This window comes from Delphinus delphis, chromosome 12, assembly GCF_949987515.2.
Source record: "Delphinus delphis chromosome 12, mDelDel1.2, whole genome shotgun sequence".
In the NCBI taxonomy this organism is placed as follows: Eukaryota; Metazoa; Chordata; class Mammalia; order Artiodactyla; family Delphinidae; genus Delphinus; species Delphinus delphis.
The window spans coordinates 77,123,480-77,140,845 of NC_082694.2; the positions used below are offsets into that span (position 1 = coordinate 77,123,480).

The following is a 17,366-nucleotide window of genomic DNA, read 5'->3' on the forward strand; positions in this document are numbered from 1 at the left end:
CTTAGATAAATGTGGAGTATACAGAAGCCTTAATTTTTGCCAAAGAAACTTTGGAGTTATACTAGCTCTGGATTCAAATCCTCGTCCTGCTGTTTAATAGATTCTGACCTCGGATAAATTCCTTAGTTTCTCTTAGTCTCATATATAAACAGGGGATAAAAGTGCCTGCCTTTCAGAGTTTTTGAGGGGCATATAGGAGGAATTTGAAGAATCAGTAAAGTGGGTGGGCATAATAGTAAACAAGCAATATACGTCATTTCTCTTTTTCCAAGATTCACTAATACTTTGCATCACTGTGTGAACCTCCTCACACTCTTTACTGCCCAATATGTTTTGCCTCTCTCTTCTTCATATGTAAACTAGAGACAATTGCCTTCTCAAAACAAATTATACAGGTTATAGTGGAACACATTTTAATGCCATCATTTGTGGACCATTAATGGATTTAGCATTTCAAAATCAGTAATGCTAAATTTATACATTAAGATATGTCTCTCAAAAGCCATCTGTCCTCAGTGTATAAATGAGGGCAAAGAGAGGCAGAAACATCATTCCCACTTACAAGAGGAGAAGCAAGGTGAAGCCTGGGAAGGTTTGCCCAAGGCAGCTAGTCTCCTTCAGAACTAGGACAATTACTCAGACCACTGCCTCCCGGGTTAAAGAGAGTGTCCTTTGGTCTGTTTCACAGGATGTCAACCTGGTTGTACTGAGTCCTTTGACACCTCCCGTAGAACTATCCCAGCTGTGAAGTCGTGGGGCCTTCACAGGGCCTGGATGAGAGACGTCTGTCTTTGGACACAACCCTGTAAAATAAGCCTCCTGGCATCTGGCATCCACAGAATCAGCATTCTCAGTTTAATAAAAATGTACATGATTTAAGCCTTAATAATTACTTTGGAGCAGTTCCTGTAGCCAGTATTGGTTTAAAACAAAACAAGACAAAAAGGCAAAGGATTTGTAGTCTATCTTCACATGGATGGTGAATAAATCACTCATTCTCGTTTGCGGAGTCAAAGGACAGCCCTTTTAGACGTCATTCACAGCTGAAAGGCAGGCATCTATTGAGTGGTAAATGAAGAGATTCAAGTTATGATGATGCAAACACTATAGAATTCATTCATTAGGTCTTTGATCAGAGAATTCTAAACACACAGGCACCTTTTGCCATTTGGGAGGTCAAGATCTTCCTTTTCAGGTCTTGGCACAGAATAATGCTGAGGGAGCCCAGACACTTAATCCCCACTACAGAAGTTCTGCTCTAGTGCTTACAAAAAGAATTCTTCCAAATATTAGCAAAATATTCAGCCATTCTGCCCACAGAAGGGTCAGCCTACCTTGCTGATGACCCTGCCCTCCATTGCCAAACAGACAATTTATTGAATTTATCTGGTCTGGGGCTAAATAAGCTATTTATTCTGGCAATCACCTGCCAAGGTTCCACATTTTGGAGTGTTTGGGCTGACTCTGCAGCATCTCAGGTTAAAGGCAATGTGGCAAGTCCTTGCAAGAGGCTAATGCGAGCTGTTAGCTGAGCCTGATAAAAGCTTTTCCTGGCTAAGAAGGTGATAAACGTCGCCACGTTAATCTGCAGATGAAAGGAGGCTGACTTCAGTAATATTATTTAAGCTGTTTTACCCTAAGTGCTACAAGCACAACAGGAACAGTCAGCAGGTGATTTAGCCCCCCACCTTCAGAAAGCAAGGCATCTCACCATGGCCTCTTAAAATGACTAAACGGGGCCAGTGATCAAGGAACCACCCAAATGGATTTGCTCTTTCTCCACAGTCAGTGGAAGAACTAAGACCCTGGATTCATTACCAGGCAATCAGCACGCATTCACTGAACGCTTTCTATGCCAGCCCCTCTGCTAAATGCTACAGATTCAGAAATACAAGATGCTCACAGCCTGGTGCCCGAGACAAAAATGCAAATCAATCAACACAAAACTCCTTATAGCTAATATCTTAGATATGTAGAGGAACTAGTAGAGATCCATAAGAAGCTATATAAACCCTTCTTAGGGAAGACCATGTTTACACTGAGTCTTGATCAGTAAATAAGAATTAGTGAAGTAAAGAATCAAACTCTGCAACGTTCTGGGGGCACAAAATATTGCAATACAGTCCTTACAGAGTTGTTGAGAGGATAAAAAATCTTGTAAGGAACCTTACTTTGCACATTCATAGTAGGTACTCAAGAAATGTTAGCTTTCCCCTTGCCCAGCGATGTATTTATTTATTTTTATATATTTTATTTATTTATGTTTTGGCTGCATTGGGTCTTTGTTGCTCCACGTGGGCTTTGTCTGCTCTGCATGGGCTCTCTCTAGTTGCAGCGAGCAGGGGCTACTCTTGTTGCGGAGCACGGGCTCTAGGTGCGTGGGCTTCAGTAGTTGTGGCACACGGGCTCAGTAGTTGTGGCTTGTGGGCTCTAGAGTGCAGGCTCAGTAATTGTGGCACACGGGCTTAGCTGCTCCACGGCATGTGGGATCTTCCCGGACCAGGCATCGATTCTGTGTCCCCTGCATTGGCAGGCGGATTCTTAACCACTGTGCCACCAGGGAAGTCCCTTGCCCAGTGATTTAAAATTCCTTGTCCTTGTTTTCCTTCCCTTCTATGCAGGTTGGGTGCACCTTTGGTACTTAATGTGTGTGAATTGATGAACCCACACATAAACTTTTTTTTTCTTTTTGAATAATACTGTTAGTTTCTGCTTTATAACAAAGTGAATCAGCTATACATATAGATATATCCCCATATCTCCTCCCTTTTGTGTCTGCCTCCCACCCTCCCTATCCCACCCCTCTAGGTGGTCATAAAGCACCGAGTTGATCTCCCTGTGCTATGCGGCTGCTTCCCATTAGCTATCTATTTTACATTTGGTAGTGTATATATGTCCATGCCACTCTCTCACTTTGTCCCAGCTTACCCTTCCCCCTCCCTGTGTCCTCAAGTCCATTCTCTACGTCTGTGTCTTTGTTCCTATCCTGCCCCTAGGCTCTTCATAACCATTTATTATTTTTTTAGATTCCATAAGTATGTGTTAGCATATGGTATTTATTTTTCTCTTTCAGACTTACTTCACTCTGTATGACAGACTCTAGGTCCAACCACCTCACTACAAATAACTCAATTTCGTTTCTTTTTATGGCTGAGTAATATTCCATTGTATATATGTGCCACATCTTCTTTATCCATTCATCTGTCGATGGACACTTAGGTTGCGTCCATGTCCTGGCTGTTGTAAATAGAGCTGCAATGAACATTGTGGTACGACTCTTTTTGAATTATGGTTTTCTCACGGTATATGCCCAGTAGTGGGATTGCTGGGTCGCATGGTAGTTCTATTTTTAGTTTTTTAAGGAATCTCCATACTGTTCTCCATAATGACTGTATCAATTTACATTCCCACCAACAGTGCAAGAGGGTTCCCTTTTCTCCCCACCCTCTCCAGCGTTTATTGTTTGTAGATTTTTTGATGATGGCCATTCTGACTGGTGTGAGGTGATACCTCATTGTAGTTTTGATTTGCATTTCTCTAATGATTGGTGATGTTGAGCATCCTTTCATGTGTTTGTTGGCAATCTGTATATCTTCTTTGGAGAAATGTCTATCTAGGTCTTCTGCCCATTTTTGGATTGGGTTGTTTGTTTTTTTGATATTGAGCTGCATGAGCTGCTTGTAAATTTTGGAGATTAATCCTTTGTCAGTTGCTTCGTTTGCAAATATTTTCTCCCATTCTGAGGGTTGTCTTTTTGTCTTGTTTATGGTTTCCTTTGCTGTGCAAAAGCTTTTAAGTTTCATTAGGTCCCATTTGTTTAGTTTTGTTTTTATTTCCATTTCTCTAGGAGGTGGGTCAAAAAGGACACACATAAACTTTTATATGTGGTTTATACACTCAGAATCCTTTAGCATCCTGGTCAGTTTCTTTGCTATATTTCTTTTTTCTCTTTGCCCTAAAATAGCCTAGCTTGCTTTCCGCTCCAGATTCCTCATTACTTTCCCCAGTTCCTGGTGATTCCTTTGCCTGCATAGCAATTTGTTCTCTAGAGACTGGAGTTCCAAATAACTCCACAATTGAAAGATTTTTTTCACCATTCCCTAAACATGCCAACTCTCATTCTTTAATCTGTGTCAAGGTTACTTCAAGTTATTCCCTCATCCACTGAAATATCTTCTGCTGGTAGTGCTGCTCCAGTTCTGCCAATCATACTGCTGCCTATACTTCAAAGCCCAAATTCTTTTCGTTTGCTAAAAGAATCTTCTCTCCTCTGGAAGATTCCTGTAATACTGATTGCCTACTGCGTTCATTTAACAATTCTGTGCTAGCCAATAGAGTTTTTTCTTGGATGCAAATACACCACACTGCCCTACCTTGCTCTAGCTTGTCAATTCCTTGAAAGTAAAAATCGGGCTTTACTCCACTTTGTCTTTCCTGGCAGCCCTTGGCATTTGATGTGTGTAATACTTATTCATTAGACTCTGAATAAATGTTTCTGGGTTGAATGAATGTACACTACCCAAATGACTTCACTTGGAACTAGGAACCAGTTACAGCAAGGCTTGGAACTACATCCCGGGTTAGGGGTGTTGAACACCTCAGAGCCTCTGTCATCTCTATTACCGTACTCATCCCTGGTGATGTCAGAAATTGGTAAAATGGGCAGATCTATAGAGTAGGAGAGAAGCTTTGGCCAAAGATCTATATCTGGAGTCATAAGCACATAAGCAGTTGAAGTCATGAGTGTAGAAAATATCTAGAGAGAATAGAGTCAGAGAGAGAACTGAAGGAACACAAGTATTTAACGAGCATGGATATTTAAGCCTATGAGGAGTTTAAAACGATAGCCAAGGACATGGGAGATAAACCAAGAGGCAGTGTTGACATGCAAAACAAGAGAACAGAAATTTTCAAGAAAGAGGGAAGTTCAATAGTCCCAAATTCTGCAGAAAGTTAAATTTAAGACTGTAAATTGTTTATTAGCTTTAGTAACACGAAGGTCAGTTGGTGATCTTGACAAAAAAATACAGGCAATGAACAAAAATACAGTACTTGATTTCAAGACTTACTATAAAGCTACAGTAATCAAAACAGTGTGGTACAGGGAGATCAGCTCAGTGCTTTGTGACTGCCTGGAGGGGTGGGATAGGGAGAGTGGGAGGGAGGGAGACGCAAGAGGGAAGAGATATGGGAACATATGTATATGTATAACTGATTCACTTTGTTACAAAGCAGAAACTAACACACCATTGTAAAGCAATTATACTCCAATAAAGATGTAAAAAAACAACAACAAAAAAACAAAACAGTGTGATATTGGAGTGATGAAAGGCATACAGATCCATGGAAAGAATACATCAGCAATAAACCCACTCTTACATGGTCCATTGATGTTCAACAAAGGAGCCAAGGTAATTCAATGAGGGAAATGATGTCTTTTCAACAAATCATGGTGGCACAACTGGATATCTGTATGGGAAAAAAATTTTCCTCAATCCTTACCTCACATTGTACACAAGAATTAACTTGAAATGAACCACAGACCCAAACATAAAAGGTAAACACCATTCAACTTGTAGGAGAAAACAGAAGTAATATCTGGGACACTAGGTTAGATAAAGATATCTTAAATAGGCCACTGGAAACAAAAATTAATAAAGTAGACATTAAAATTTTAAATATTTTGCTCTTTGAAAGACACAGTTAAAATGACAGACTCAGGGATACAATTTTTGCAAAACACATCTTGTATCTAGAAAAAAATAAGGAACACTTATAATTGAATAACAAGAAGACAAACTACCCAATTTAAAAATTGGCAAAAAGAATTGAAATTTCACAAAAGAAGATATATGAATGACCAATATGCACATGACAATTAATCCACCAGTTATCAGGAAAAGACAAATAAAGCCACAATGAGATGCCACTATACACTAATTAGAATGACTGAAGTGAAAATGATTGACAATGTTAAGTTTTGGTGATAATGTAGCATAATTGAAACCCCTATGGTGGGAACACAATGCTTCTTTGGAAGAGTTTGGTAGTATCTTAAAAAATTAAACATATGCTGATCATATGAACCTGCAATCTCACTCTCAGATATTTATCCAAAAGAAATGAAAATGTGTGTCCACCTAAAGACCTATATCTGAATATTCATGGCTACATTATCCATAATAGCCCAAATGTGAAAACAACCCATTTTTCCATCAAGTGATGAAAGAATAAAAAAATATGGTATATTAATATTATGTCATACTATTCTACAATGAAATGGAACAAGATATTAATATAGACAACATAGATAAGTCTTAAAAACATGCTAAGTAGAAAGTCAAACACAGAGACTATATACTGTATGGTCCCATGTATATAAATTCTAGAAAAGGCAAACCATGGTGAGAAAAGAGTACCAGTTGTCTGGGATCAAGGCTTGGGAGAGAGGATTAATTGCCAAGGAGCATAAGGAAACTTAAGGGTGATGGAACTTTTCCATATCTTGATTGTGGTGGAAGTTACACAACTGTATACAATTACCAAAATTCATCAAACTTTACATTTAAAATGAGTGGATTTTATTGTATGTGAATTAAACTTCAAAAAAGAAAAAAAGTCAGTGAAAAAGGAATCGAGTCTTTAGGTTTATTTCTGAGAACATAAATTGACTGGGTGTGGGATCAGGTGAGCAGTTCAAAACAAAATTATTACTCCAAAGTAAAATTTCATACTCATCCCCTTCAATGTAGAGTATTGGGTCTTTATACAACTCTAACCTCAGAACTTAGAGCTGTACACACACCTACGAAGTAATTAATGTCCAATTTATGTCAAAAGCATGATACCTCGAAAATTAAAAACTTACATTACATGGGCACTTAAAATTGAGATTACTAAAAATATGTGGTACTAGTTCAAAACTGGTCAAATTCTAAAATGTGATTTTACCACAGAAATAACACTCTTGGTAGCCATACTGTCAGCTTTTTCTAACGTCAGGTCTTCGAAGTAAATTTATTATTTTCATGTGTAAATTCATGTCATTTACAATTATGCTTAACTATTTAAGGGCATATGGGAAAATTTTAAAAGAGGAAGCTTACAGCAAAGTCAAATATGAGTCTTAAAAGCATTCATATGATTTAGTTCACATATCTGAATTTCAATAGTTTAGTTAGCCCTAGAGATTTAAAAATGTTTCAATTGTACATTTATCAACAGTTAAAATCAAACACGACATTCACATCTACTGTATAGCTCTAGGCATCTGCGCAGATACACACGTAGGGATATTGATGTCATTAAAGAGTGAGACATCATATTTATTGACATGGGAAATTTCTAAGATACATTAATATGTTGGTACAGAACACCTCTGGAAGGATCTACAAGACATTAGAAACTGTATTTGCCTCTAGATGCGAGAATTGGAGTCTGAGCATTAAAGATAGATTGACTTTTCACTCTCTGTATTTTTGTACTGTTTCACCTTTTTAATTAACCACACAGAAGTATTACCTTAAAAGTAAATACAGTTGACCCTTGAACAACACAGGTTTGAACTGCGCAGGTCCACTCTTAGGCGAAATGCTTTTCAATAAATAAATACTACAGTACTACATGATCTGTGGATGGTTGAGTCTGGGATGTGTAACTGCAATTATGGAGGACCGACTGTAAAGCTCTGTAAGGATTTTTGACTGTGCAGGGTGGGGAGTAAGGGTTGGTGCCCCTAATCCTCCACGTTGTTCAAAGGTATACACTTATATCAATACAAAAAATCACTAGGTTTTAGAAAACATATCAGTTCAGCTAGAATAGGTGGGTTTCTTGAGAGCAGTGGACTGACTGCCTTTATTTAGTACTCTCCTTGCCCAGTAAGATTTTATATATATTAAGTGCTCTGCAGACATGACACTTTTCTAAAACAATGTTACACTTGATTCAAAGTATTTTATATATTTTTAGTAGAATTTTCAAAAAAATACCCAAAATCATAACTTCAGAAAAGCACAAAACTTCAAATATATTCCAAATTTGATCCTAATTTTACAACATGGCATAATGAAATAAATACTAGATAAATAAACACAATTCCATCTCCAGTCTTGGGAAAATAAATCTCTTCACTTTTCTGGACTCATTTTCAAATTTAGACAATAATGATGGCAGTGCATATATGCCAGTGAGGTTAGACTATATACATGTTAGATATTAAAGAGTTTGGACAGGGAAAACTCTCCACAATTTCTTTTTGTTTTTAAAACAGCTTTATCGTGATATAATTCACATACCACAGAATTTATCTATTTAAATTGGAGAATTCGATGATTTTAGTATATTCAAACTTTCACAATCAATTCTAGAACATCTTCATCATCACCCACTCCCCCCAAAACCCATCTTCCTCAACCTCCCCTCCCTGCCAGCCTTTGGCAACCATGAGTCTACTTTGTGTTTCTATATATTACAGATTTGCCTATTTGGAACACTTTATACAAACTGAAACATGTAATTTCTGGTCTTTTGTGACTGGTCTTTTTCACATAGCATGTTTTCAAACTTCACATTGTAATATGTATCAGCACTTCCATTCTTATTATTGCCAATATTTCGTTGTACTGAAATGCCACAGTTTGTATATCCATTCATCAGTTGATGGGCATTTTGAGTTGTTTCCACTTTTAGGCGATTGTGAATAATGCCACTATGGACATTTGTTTACAAGTTTTCGTGTGGGTGTGTCTTCATTTCTCTTGGGTATACACCTGGGAGTGGATCTGCTGGATCATATGGTAACTATGTTTAACCATGTGAGGAGCCAACAGTCTTTTTCCATAGTGGCTGACCCATTTTACATTCCTACCAACAGGTTATGAGGGTTCCAATTTCTTCACATCCTCACCAAACACTTTAAGTTTTTTTGATTCTAGCCATTTTATTTGTTGTGAAGTGGCATCTCTTTGTGGTTTTGATTTGCATTTTTCTGATGACTAATTATGTTGAGAATGTTTTCATCCACTTGTTGGCCATTTGTATGTCTTCTCTGAAGAAATATCTATTCAGATATTTTACCCACTTTTGTCTTTTTGAGTTGTAAGTGTTCTTTATATGAGTCCCTCTAGATATAAGCCCCTTTATTACATTTATGATTTGCAAATAGTTTCTCCCATTTTGTGGGTTGTCTCTTCATTTTCTTGATGATGTCCCCTGAAACACAAATGTTTCTGGTTTTGATGAAGTTCAATTTATTTTTTCTTGTTGCCTGAGCTTTTGGTGTCATATCTAAGAAACCCTTGCCTAAGTCAAAGTCACAAAGATTTATGTCAATGTTTTCTTCTAAGAGTTTTATAGTTTTAGATCTGACATTTAGGTCTTTGACCCATTTTTGTGTGTTTTTTTATATTGTATGAGGTCGAGATCAAACTTCATTCTTTTGCATGTGGATATTCAGTTGTACCAGTAGAATTTGCTCAAAGACTATTGTTTCCCGATTGAATTGTCCTGGCACTCTGGTTGAAAATCAACTGAACATAAATGTGAGGACATATTTCTGGACCTTCAGTTCTATCCCACTGATCTATATGTCTACCTTTATGCCATTCAACACATTCTTCATTACTGTAGCTTTGTGGTAAGTTTTGAAATCAGAATCAGGAATGGCAAGTCCTGTCCTGCCATTTCTTTTTTTTTTTAAGGATCGTTTTGCCTATTCTGTATCCCTTAATTTTCCATATATATTTTAGAATCAGCTTATTGGTTTCTGCAAAGAAATCAGCCAGAATTGATGGGGATTGCATTGAATATGCAAATTAGTTTGGGGAGTATTGTCATCTTAATATTAAGTCTTCTGATCCACGAACATGGGATGTCTTTTCATTTATTTAGGTTTTCTTTCATTTCTTTCGACGTTATGTTATAGTTTTCAGAGTAAAAATTTTGTACTTCTATTGTTAAATTTATTCCAAAGTATTTTATTCTTTTTGTTGTTGTAAAAAGAATTCCTTAATTTCATTTAGTATTATTCATTAGAAGGGTATAGAAATACAACTGATGTTTATATATTGATCCTGTATCCTGCAACCTTGCTGAACTCATTTATCAGTTCTAATAGTTTTTAGTGAATTCCTCAGAATTTCATAAACACAAGATCTTGTCATCTGCAAGTAGCAACGGTTTTACTTTTATCTTTCCAATTGGGTTCCCTCTAGACTTTTTGAATGCTAAATAAATAAATGAATAGCTTAATATTTGGAGGTGCTGTAGTTGATAGTGTATAGATGCATTGTTAAAACAGAAGGGGAAGAAAAAAGTGCTATCGAAGAAAAATTTTAACAGAAAAAGCAATGAATTGAGAGGCAAGAAATCTGGTTCCCATACCACTATTAATTACATGTATGATCCTGAGCAAGTTCCTAATCCTCTTCTGGTTATACATTCTATTTTCCAAATCTTTTTCCACTTGGCATCCTGTGGACTTCTGGGGATATGTAAGACGTAGATTTCCTCATGATTTTCACTATATATATTGATCATCATCCTCCTTTTCCATTTTTTTTGTCCATCACAAAACAGAATAAGATTACTGAAACTGGAAGAGCAGCTGAAAGTATCTTCACATTGAAAGCAAATATAACTCTCAGAAAGGCACAACAGAAGATGTTGTGAGAATGCAGGCAATTATAAAGAGTTATCCCTTGGGAACAAGCTGGACTATCAAAAAATGCTTTAGGGGCTTGTGGAAGAAATGAGTAAAAATGAGCAAATGAATGGAGCATTTCCTCTAGTAGTGTACTAACATTTTAAGGATATAACTTAAGAATAATCAATAAAGATATTTTTTTAATGAAAAAAGTATGTTATAAAAATATACATTATCTGAAGTTTTCACTGCAGAGAATCGTCTTTTAAAACCAAAGTTTTAGGTAACATTTTTTATTACAGTTTTGATTAAAATGTCAAGTGTCTCACAACATATAGAATCATGTTAAATTTTTCTACTATACATTAACTAGATACCTTCTGCTTCTGCCAACAGTACTAGAATACTAAGTTATACTTGAATATTTTAAATTTAATTTCAGGTGTTTTGGAACCTTAGTTTTAATCTCTGACTTAAAGGAAGAGGACTATCCAAACAGGTACCAGAGACGTCTTTTTCCTTATGACACTGTAGAAAACTCAGAGACCATTTTGCTGCATCTTGGAAATGGGTTTCTTCATTTCCAGCTGTTTTATAAGGCGGGACACACTGTTCAGTTTCTTTAATATGTGCTTTAGGGTTACTCAGTTTGCTGGCATCATTTTTTTTGAACTGGGCTGGGCTATGTTTCTGAGAACTCTGCTTCATTTTTTGAGTTGTGGACTTAGCTTTCCCAGATTCTGGGATAATTTCTTCACCAGAGGAATGTTTGTCAAGGCAAACACTCTTCTTCATTACAGTTTTCCGAGTGGTTTGCCCATCAACTTTTCTACTATAATCTAAAGCAGTATTTGGTGGTCCAATTCTAACATTGGAGGTCTTTACTATTGGGTTATTGACAGAATAAGGTATAGAAGTATTTGCTTTATAGTTTTCTGGAAACAGCTGGTTTCCTTTTAGGACTTTACAGTTTCTAGATTCATTTTGCAAATGAATTCCTAGAAAATCTTTGGAAAGATGTGATAGACACTCAGAACTACTATTAGCAATACAGTGTTCTTGTACAGTAAGTAGGGACAATGTTTTCAGATCATCATCTGGTTGTACATTTTTCTGAGGATATGATGATTTTATATGTATTCGTTCCTTTAAAGGTAAATCCTGAAGATGTAAATCAGTAATGCCAGAAAGTAGGTGCTCTTCAGGATCAGTCTTTTGAAGATCCCAATCGAACTGTTTATTAATCTTTGTAGTGCACCATTCTGATTCACATGACAATTGTTCTGTAATATTTTTAAAGCTATCAGGGATAGCTGTTTCAAGTTCCGATTTTACACCATGAGCAAAAGTGTTCCCTGGGATAGCTGAAGAATTACTAAAAGAAGTACCTTCCCAGTCAATGGTGCTCAAGTGCAGATCAGCAATTGCAGATATATTAAGGGATGAGGTACTGGGTTGACTAGATTCTGCAATCAGAGACTTACTGACAGCTTTAATTTGCTGCAAAGCCAAAGGTCTTGGAGAAGATATTAACTGTTCTTGTGTATTCAAACAGGGAGCATCTTCAGGTAAAAGCAAGGTATTCAATGGCACAGTAGATTCCTGCGGTAATGTAGAATCAGGGGAAATTTCCAAATTTAACTTGGAATTCTGCTTAGAAAAGATTTCACATGTGGGTTTTAAAGTCATGTGTGATTGCAAAGTCATCATATCATCAGATTCTGGCAAACTGTTTCCTTTAGACTTAGTTTTCATGCCTGAAAGAAAAAGAAATATATAATACAATTAAAATCTATTTTATTCTCCTAATATGGGTAAACAAATTAAAAAGCTCAGATCAGAAATCTTCTGTATGATCAATTTTTGCCTTTTGTCTCAGAGCATTCCTGAAAATTGTGTTATACATAATTATAACAAAATAATTATTAATAAAATATTATAAAATATTATATTTTGGAAACAATGTTATAATTGAGTGGCATGTTATAAAATAATGTTGTAAGTTCCTCACTGAGTTCTGGGAAATAAAGAAAATGTATTTATAATCCAAAATATGTTATATATACTAGTTGCTCAATAAGTGGTTATTATAATTACTAACAGTCAGTTAAGTTAGCAGACTCAGAGCAGAATGGTCTATTCTTGGCTTTTAGATTTTAGAGCAAACTGTGTCGAGACAGAGAAGAAAAAGTACAATCCTTACTCTTGATTTTACAGAACTTTCAGCAAAATCTGGACAAGATAGAGTCAAATAAGACAGGTTGCTCTTTTGTAATATTTGTGTGCAGCCTAAATAGTTATCAAATGTGATACTTACTTTTTTGTTTCTTGCTTTTAATTTCTGACTTTTGTTTTTGATAAACAGCAACAATCTCAGGATAAGCTGCTTCAAACAATGATTCTTCTTCTATTGTTTGTAAAACCAATTCTCCAGGTTTATCTTCTATAGAGTAATGTTCTAAAGGATTAAAAATACAATAAAACAGCTTTAATTACAGATTTGAAATATTACATTTTTCCAGGTAACTTCAGTTTACCAAGTCAACTAGGTCATTCGCAAATGGATAATTGATGCAAATCTTGCTTTATAACACCGCTATTCTAATAATCTGTTGATACTAATACAGAAGTGATTTTATTCCACCTGGGAAGAGCTGAAAAGAGGTTCCTTTTAAATTAGAACTTTAAATTTCTCTTGCTTCAGAGATGGTAGGAGCAGCTTAGAGACTAGGAAACTTTATTTAGATAAGGATAGTTTGTTTTAATTTCATATAATAAGTGTAAAATTTCAGATAAAGAATGGAAACAATTTCCTAAAACTTTAACATTGGCTTTCTTTAGTGGTAGCTTCTGAAAAGGACAGAATTGAAATGGTCATCAAAACTATCACTATTTTCCAGATTGTTGTTTAAAAGGTTATCAATCTCTCGAGGACACACCCGGGCTTACTGGACTCACAAGCACCTGATAAGTGAAAATGAGAATGCTTATATGTAAACTTACAATAAGATATGTAAATAGTAGACTAGATTCTTGTATTTATCTTATATGAGGGGAAAACTCCATAAGAAGCCAAACTATAATGAAACTATTCCTTGATGAGTTTAAAGTAGAAACAATGGAAACAAGTGAACTTAGAATTAGTTCTTAGTTAAAGTAGCGTGGGGTACATTTTTTCCCTTAAGGGATGACTCCTACAAGGATAAGTGAAAGTGGGCACCCAATCCTCAGTTCTTAACAAAGGAGATGCACTGCCAAACTGGGTTAATGCCATTGTCTTTCCTGAAAATCTACTACAGTTGGTGGATCTGTTCCTAAACAGTTTTCAAAATTCTTTAGCTATTTTCCTATTATTGCTTAGAACGACTTATCTAATTCTTTATCACTTAATTCTTGAAAGTTACTTACAACTTTCATTTCATTTCAAATCTGTTCTCTCACTCATTCACATGTAATTATACAATCTAATTTCAAAGCCAAATATAAATGAATTTGGTATTATTTTCCCCTTTAAATGATCTGTGCTTTCCTTGCCTTCAGTTTTGGAGCTAATTCAGAGTTCACTGTATTTCTGCCTGTAGAAGAGAAGAGTAATTTGACCATTATAAATTCCCATGAAGGGCTTCCCTGGTGGCGCAGTGGTTAAGAATCCGCCTGCCAATGCAGGGGACACGGGTTCAATCTCTGGTCTGGGAAGATCCCACATGCTGTGGAGCAACTAAGCCCGTGCACCACAACTACTGAGCCTGCACTCTAGAGCCCGCAAGCCTCAACTACTGAAGCCCGCACGCCTAGAGCCGGTGCTCCGCAACAAGAGAAGCCACCGCAATGAGAAGCCCGCGCACCACAACGAAGAGTAGCCCCCGCTCGACGCAAATAGAGAAAGCCTGCACGCAGCAACAAAGACCCAACTCAGCCAAAAAAAAAAAAAAAAAAATTCCCATGAAAACTAAACAGAGTAAAGAAAGGAGAGGAAGAGCACCCCCAGGTGCTTTTCAGCAGCCCTGGTTTCTTTAGACCCAGCTATACAATGAAATCCAACGACTAGACCATTTGTAGCAGTATTTTCTTGAGAAATATAAATCAAAACTATTTCCATATTGTTTTCGTAAACATTAATTACAAAAGAAATATCAGTTTAAGACATTGGAATAAAATTACTTAAGTTTTAAATATTTACTATTAGTCAACGGCTGTTTACATAGCACAGGTAAACTATGAAATTAATCCTTGGTGTATGTGATATATTTTCATCTTTATTTTTTATATACATACATATGTTTTACCTATGTATTTGATATTTGCTAAACATACATGACCAAATGTTATAAATTCTGCTTAAAGTGTATACATACCAGGCTTTTCCCATTCTACTTCAAAGCAATGAACTCCATTTCTGATTCGGTTTTTAACAATTCTGAAAAAAAAAAAACTCACTAATGAGGTTTAATTGCATGAGTTATTTGGAAATTTTCAATTTATAGATTGAATAATTCAATTCCCATTAATTTTTATTGTTTTACTAATATTCTAAAAATGTTTTAAGAATTATTGTATGGCTATTCCTTTGACTTGTTATTTAAAAGAGAGAGTTTATAATTGTTAGATCTCATCAGTAGAGTTTTCCTCTTATTATTCAGTGTTCCTCTTTTCCATAATAATGATTTTTGTTTTAAAGTCTTTTTTGCTTCTGTTAATTTTGCTACATCACTTTGGTAAATATTTGCCTGGTTAAATCTTTTAAATCTCTTTATTTTCAAACTTAACATAGTCTTATTGTGCACATGACCTATAAAGCAGACTACTGTTGAATTTTGTTTACTCATCTGATATAATGTCTTTTAATAATGAGCTTAATCTACTTACATTTATTATGATTACTGATACAGTTGGATTCATTCATACATCTTATTTTGTGTTTTTGGTTATTAAGATTTTCTATGCTATTTCCACCTTTCACCTTCCTGTATTCTTCCGGTTTGATAGTTTTACTTTCTTATTTTATGTATTGGTTTTAAAGACAGAGATTGTATTTCTAATGTTTTAGTGGTTACCCTTAACTGTTTACATGCATACTTTGGGAGTTTTAGTTTGTTATCATCATCATATACTGACCATCAAGCATTATTAAGATATTTATATACAAATTTTTTCCATTCCATTTATTAAATTAGCTAAACATGTTTTATCAGTTTGTATGCTGGCCACTGTTAGTTGTTATCCACATCTTCCCCCTGAGTTCATTTTCCTTCTTGCTGAAGTCATCCTTTAACAGTGCTTTTGATGAGGGTCTGTGAATGGAAAACTCTTAGTCTTCACATGTCTGAAAATGCCTTGCCAACCAGTGAATAATTTTAATGATGTCTGGGTTGCCAATTATTTTTAGTCAAAGCTTTGAAATATTACTCCATCATCTTCTGGAATCTACTATTGTCGTGAAAGATGTATGCTAGCAGACTGTCACTCCTTTGTAGCTTATCTTTTTTCTTTAATACTTTCCCCCAAACTTTTTATTTTGAAAAGTTTCAAGAAGAGTACAATGAATAATCATATACCCTTCACTGAGAGCCACCAATTCTCAGTTTCAGTCCCTCCATTCACTTTACATTTCTGTCCCCTTTCTGGTCCATGGAAATAATTATCTAGTTAATCTATACCTTTTTATATTTATTCCTTTTAATAGTCTATTATTACTACATGTTTGAGGCAGAGAAGTGTGTCAGAGCATGAACTTACTATGTTATCTTGACTGTAAGCCCTGAATAAGCTTTTAATATTCCAGTAGACCTTTCCTCCATTTTTATAAAACAAAGAGATATATATCCCACTATTGAAAATACTAAGAAGAATATTTTAGATAAGATATTCCAATGAAAACACAGGGACTTATTCATACAATTCTTTATATTACCGAAGTGGCTGTAGTTGATTAGAGTTCCTTGTACCGAGCTTTCTTTCTATCATGTCATAGTGGGTCAACAGTACCAACAATTTCTCACATGCATAGTGATTGGGCCACTCCATTTTTTCAAGAGCAAATCTCTGTAAATATAATAAAAATAAAACAAGATCTTGTTATCTCTTGGAGACAAACAGCACTCTCAGGGTGATATTATCTTTTCCTTAAGAGATAACATTAGTTAAAGTTGTATCAATGAGAATATTCCCAGAAAGAACAGTGAGCCTCCTAAGGAGGCAATATGGCACAATGATGTAAGCGTGAGGGTTCTGGGTTTGAAGGCCAGAATATTTCCTAGATTCGGGTAAATTACTTAACCTCTTTTAGCCTCAGGTTTTCCCTCTGTAAAATATAATCCAGCACACACATTATAAAGTTAGGGAAGATTACACGTAATGTGGTAAATATAACAGCAAATTTTAAATGTTCAATGAATGTTGGTTGCCATTATCACTACTGTTGTTGGTAGAGCCAAGCAACAAGTAGTTACAATTAATTGAGCCACTCTGTTTCTTTAGCTACTATAGTAGGGGTTAATATAAATAATCTCATTTAATCTGCATAGTGACTTCACAGGATAAGTAATATTATTTCTATTTTGAGGAAAACACATATCCAGGGTCACATGGTAAGCGACGGACTGTCCAAATTTAAATTTAGGTCACTGATTACAAATCCCAATGCACTTGTAAACTATACTGTCTTCCATAACAATATACTGTCTTCCATAATAATATACAATAACAATATATAGCTTTACAT

At 35.6% G+C, this 17,366-nt stretch overlaps 1 protein-coding gene across 1 annotated transcript in view; it reads right to left on the reverse strand.

Annotated features, from left to right (window-relative positions):
• Positions 1–10,915: 10,915 nt before the first annotated feature.
• GEN1 (GEN1 Holliday junction 5' flap endonuclease) overlaps positions 10,916–17,366 on the reverse strand; it is a 28,976-nt gene continuing 22,525 nt past the window's right edge. The window contains exons 11-14 of the mRNA XM_060027067.2: positions 16,557–16,687; positions 15,001–15,062; positions 12,963–13,103; positions 10,916–12,402 (exon numbers count right to left, since the gene is read on the reverse strand). Coding sequence (XP_059883050.1) covers positions 11,084–12,402; positions 12,963–13,103; positions 15,001–15,062; positions 16,557–16,687 — 1,653 coding nt within the window. The 3' untranslated portion in view covers positions 10,916–11,083. The remainder of the gene's footprint in view (positions 12,403–12,962; positions 13,104–15,000; positions 15,063–16,556; positions 16,688–17,366) is intronic.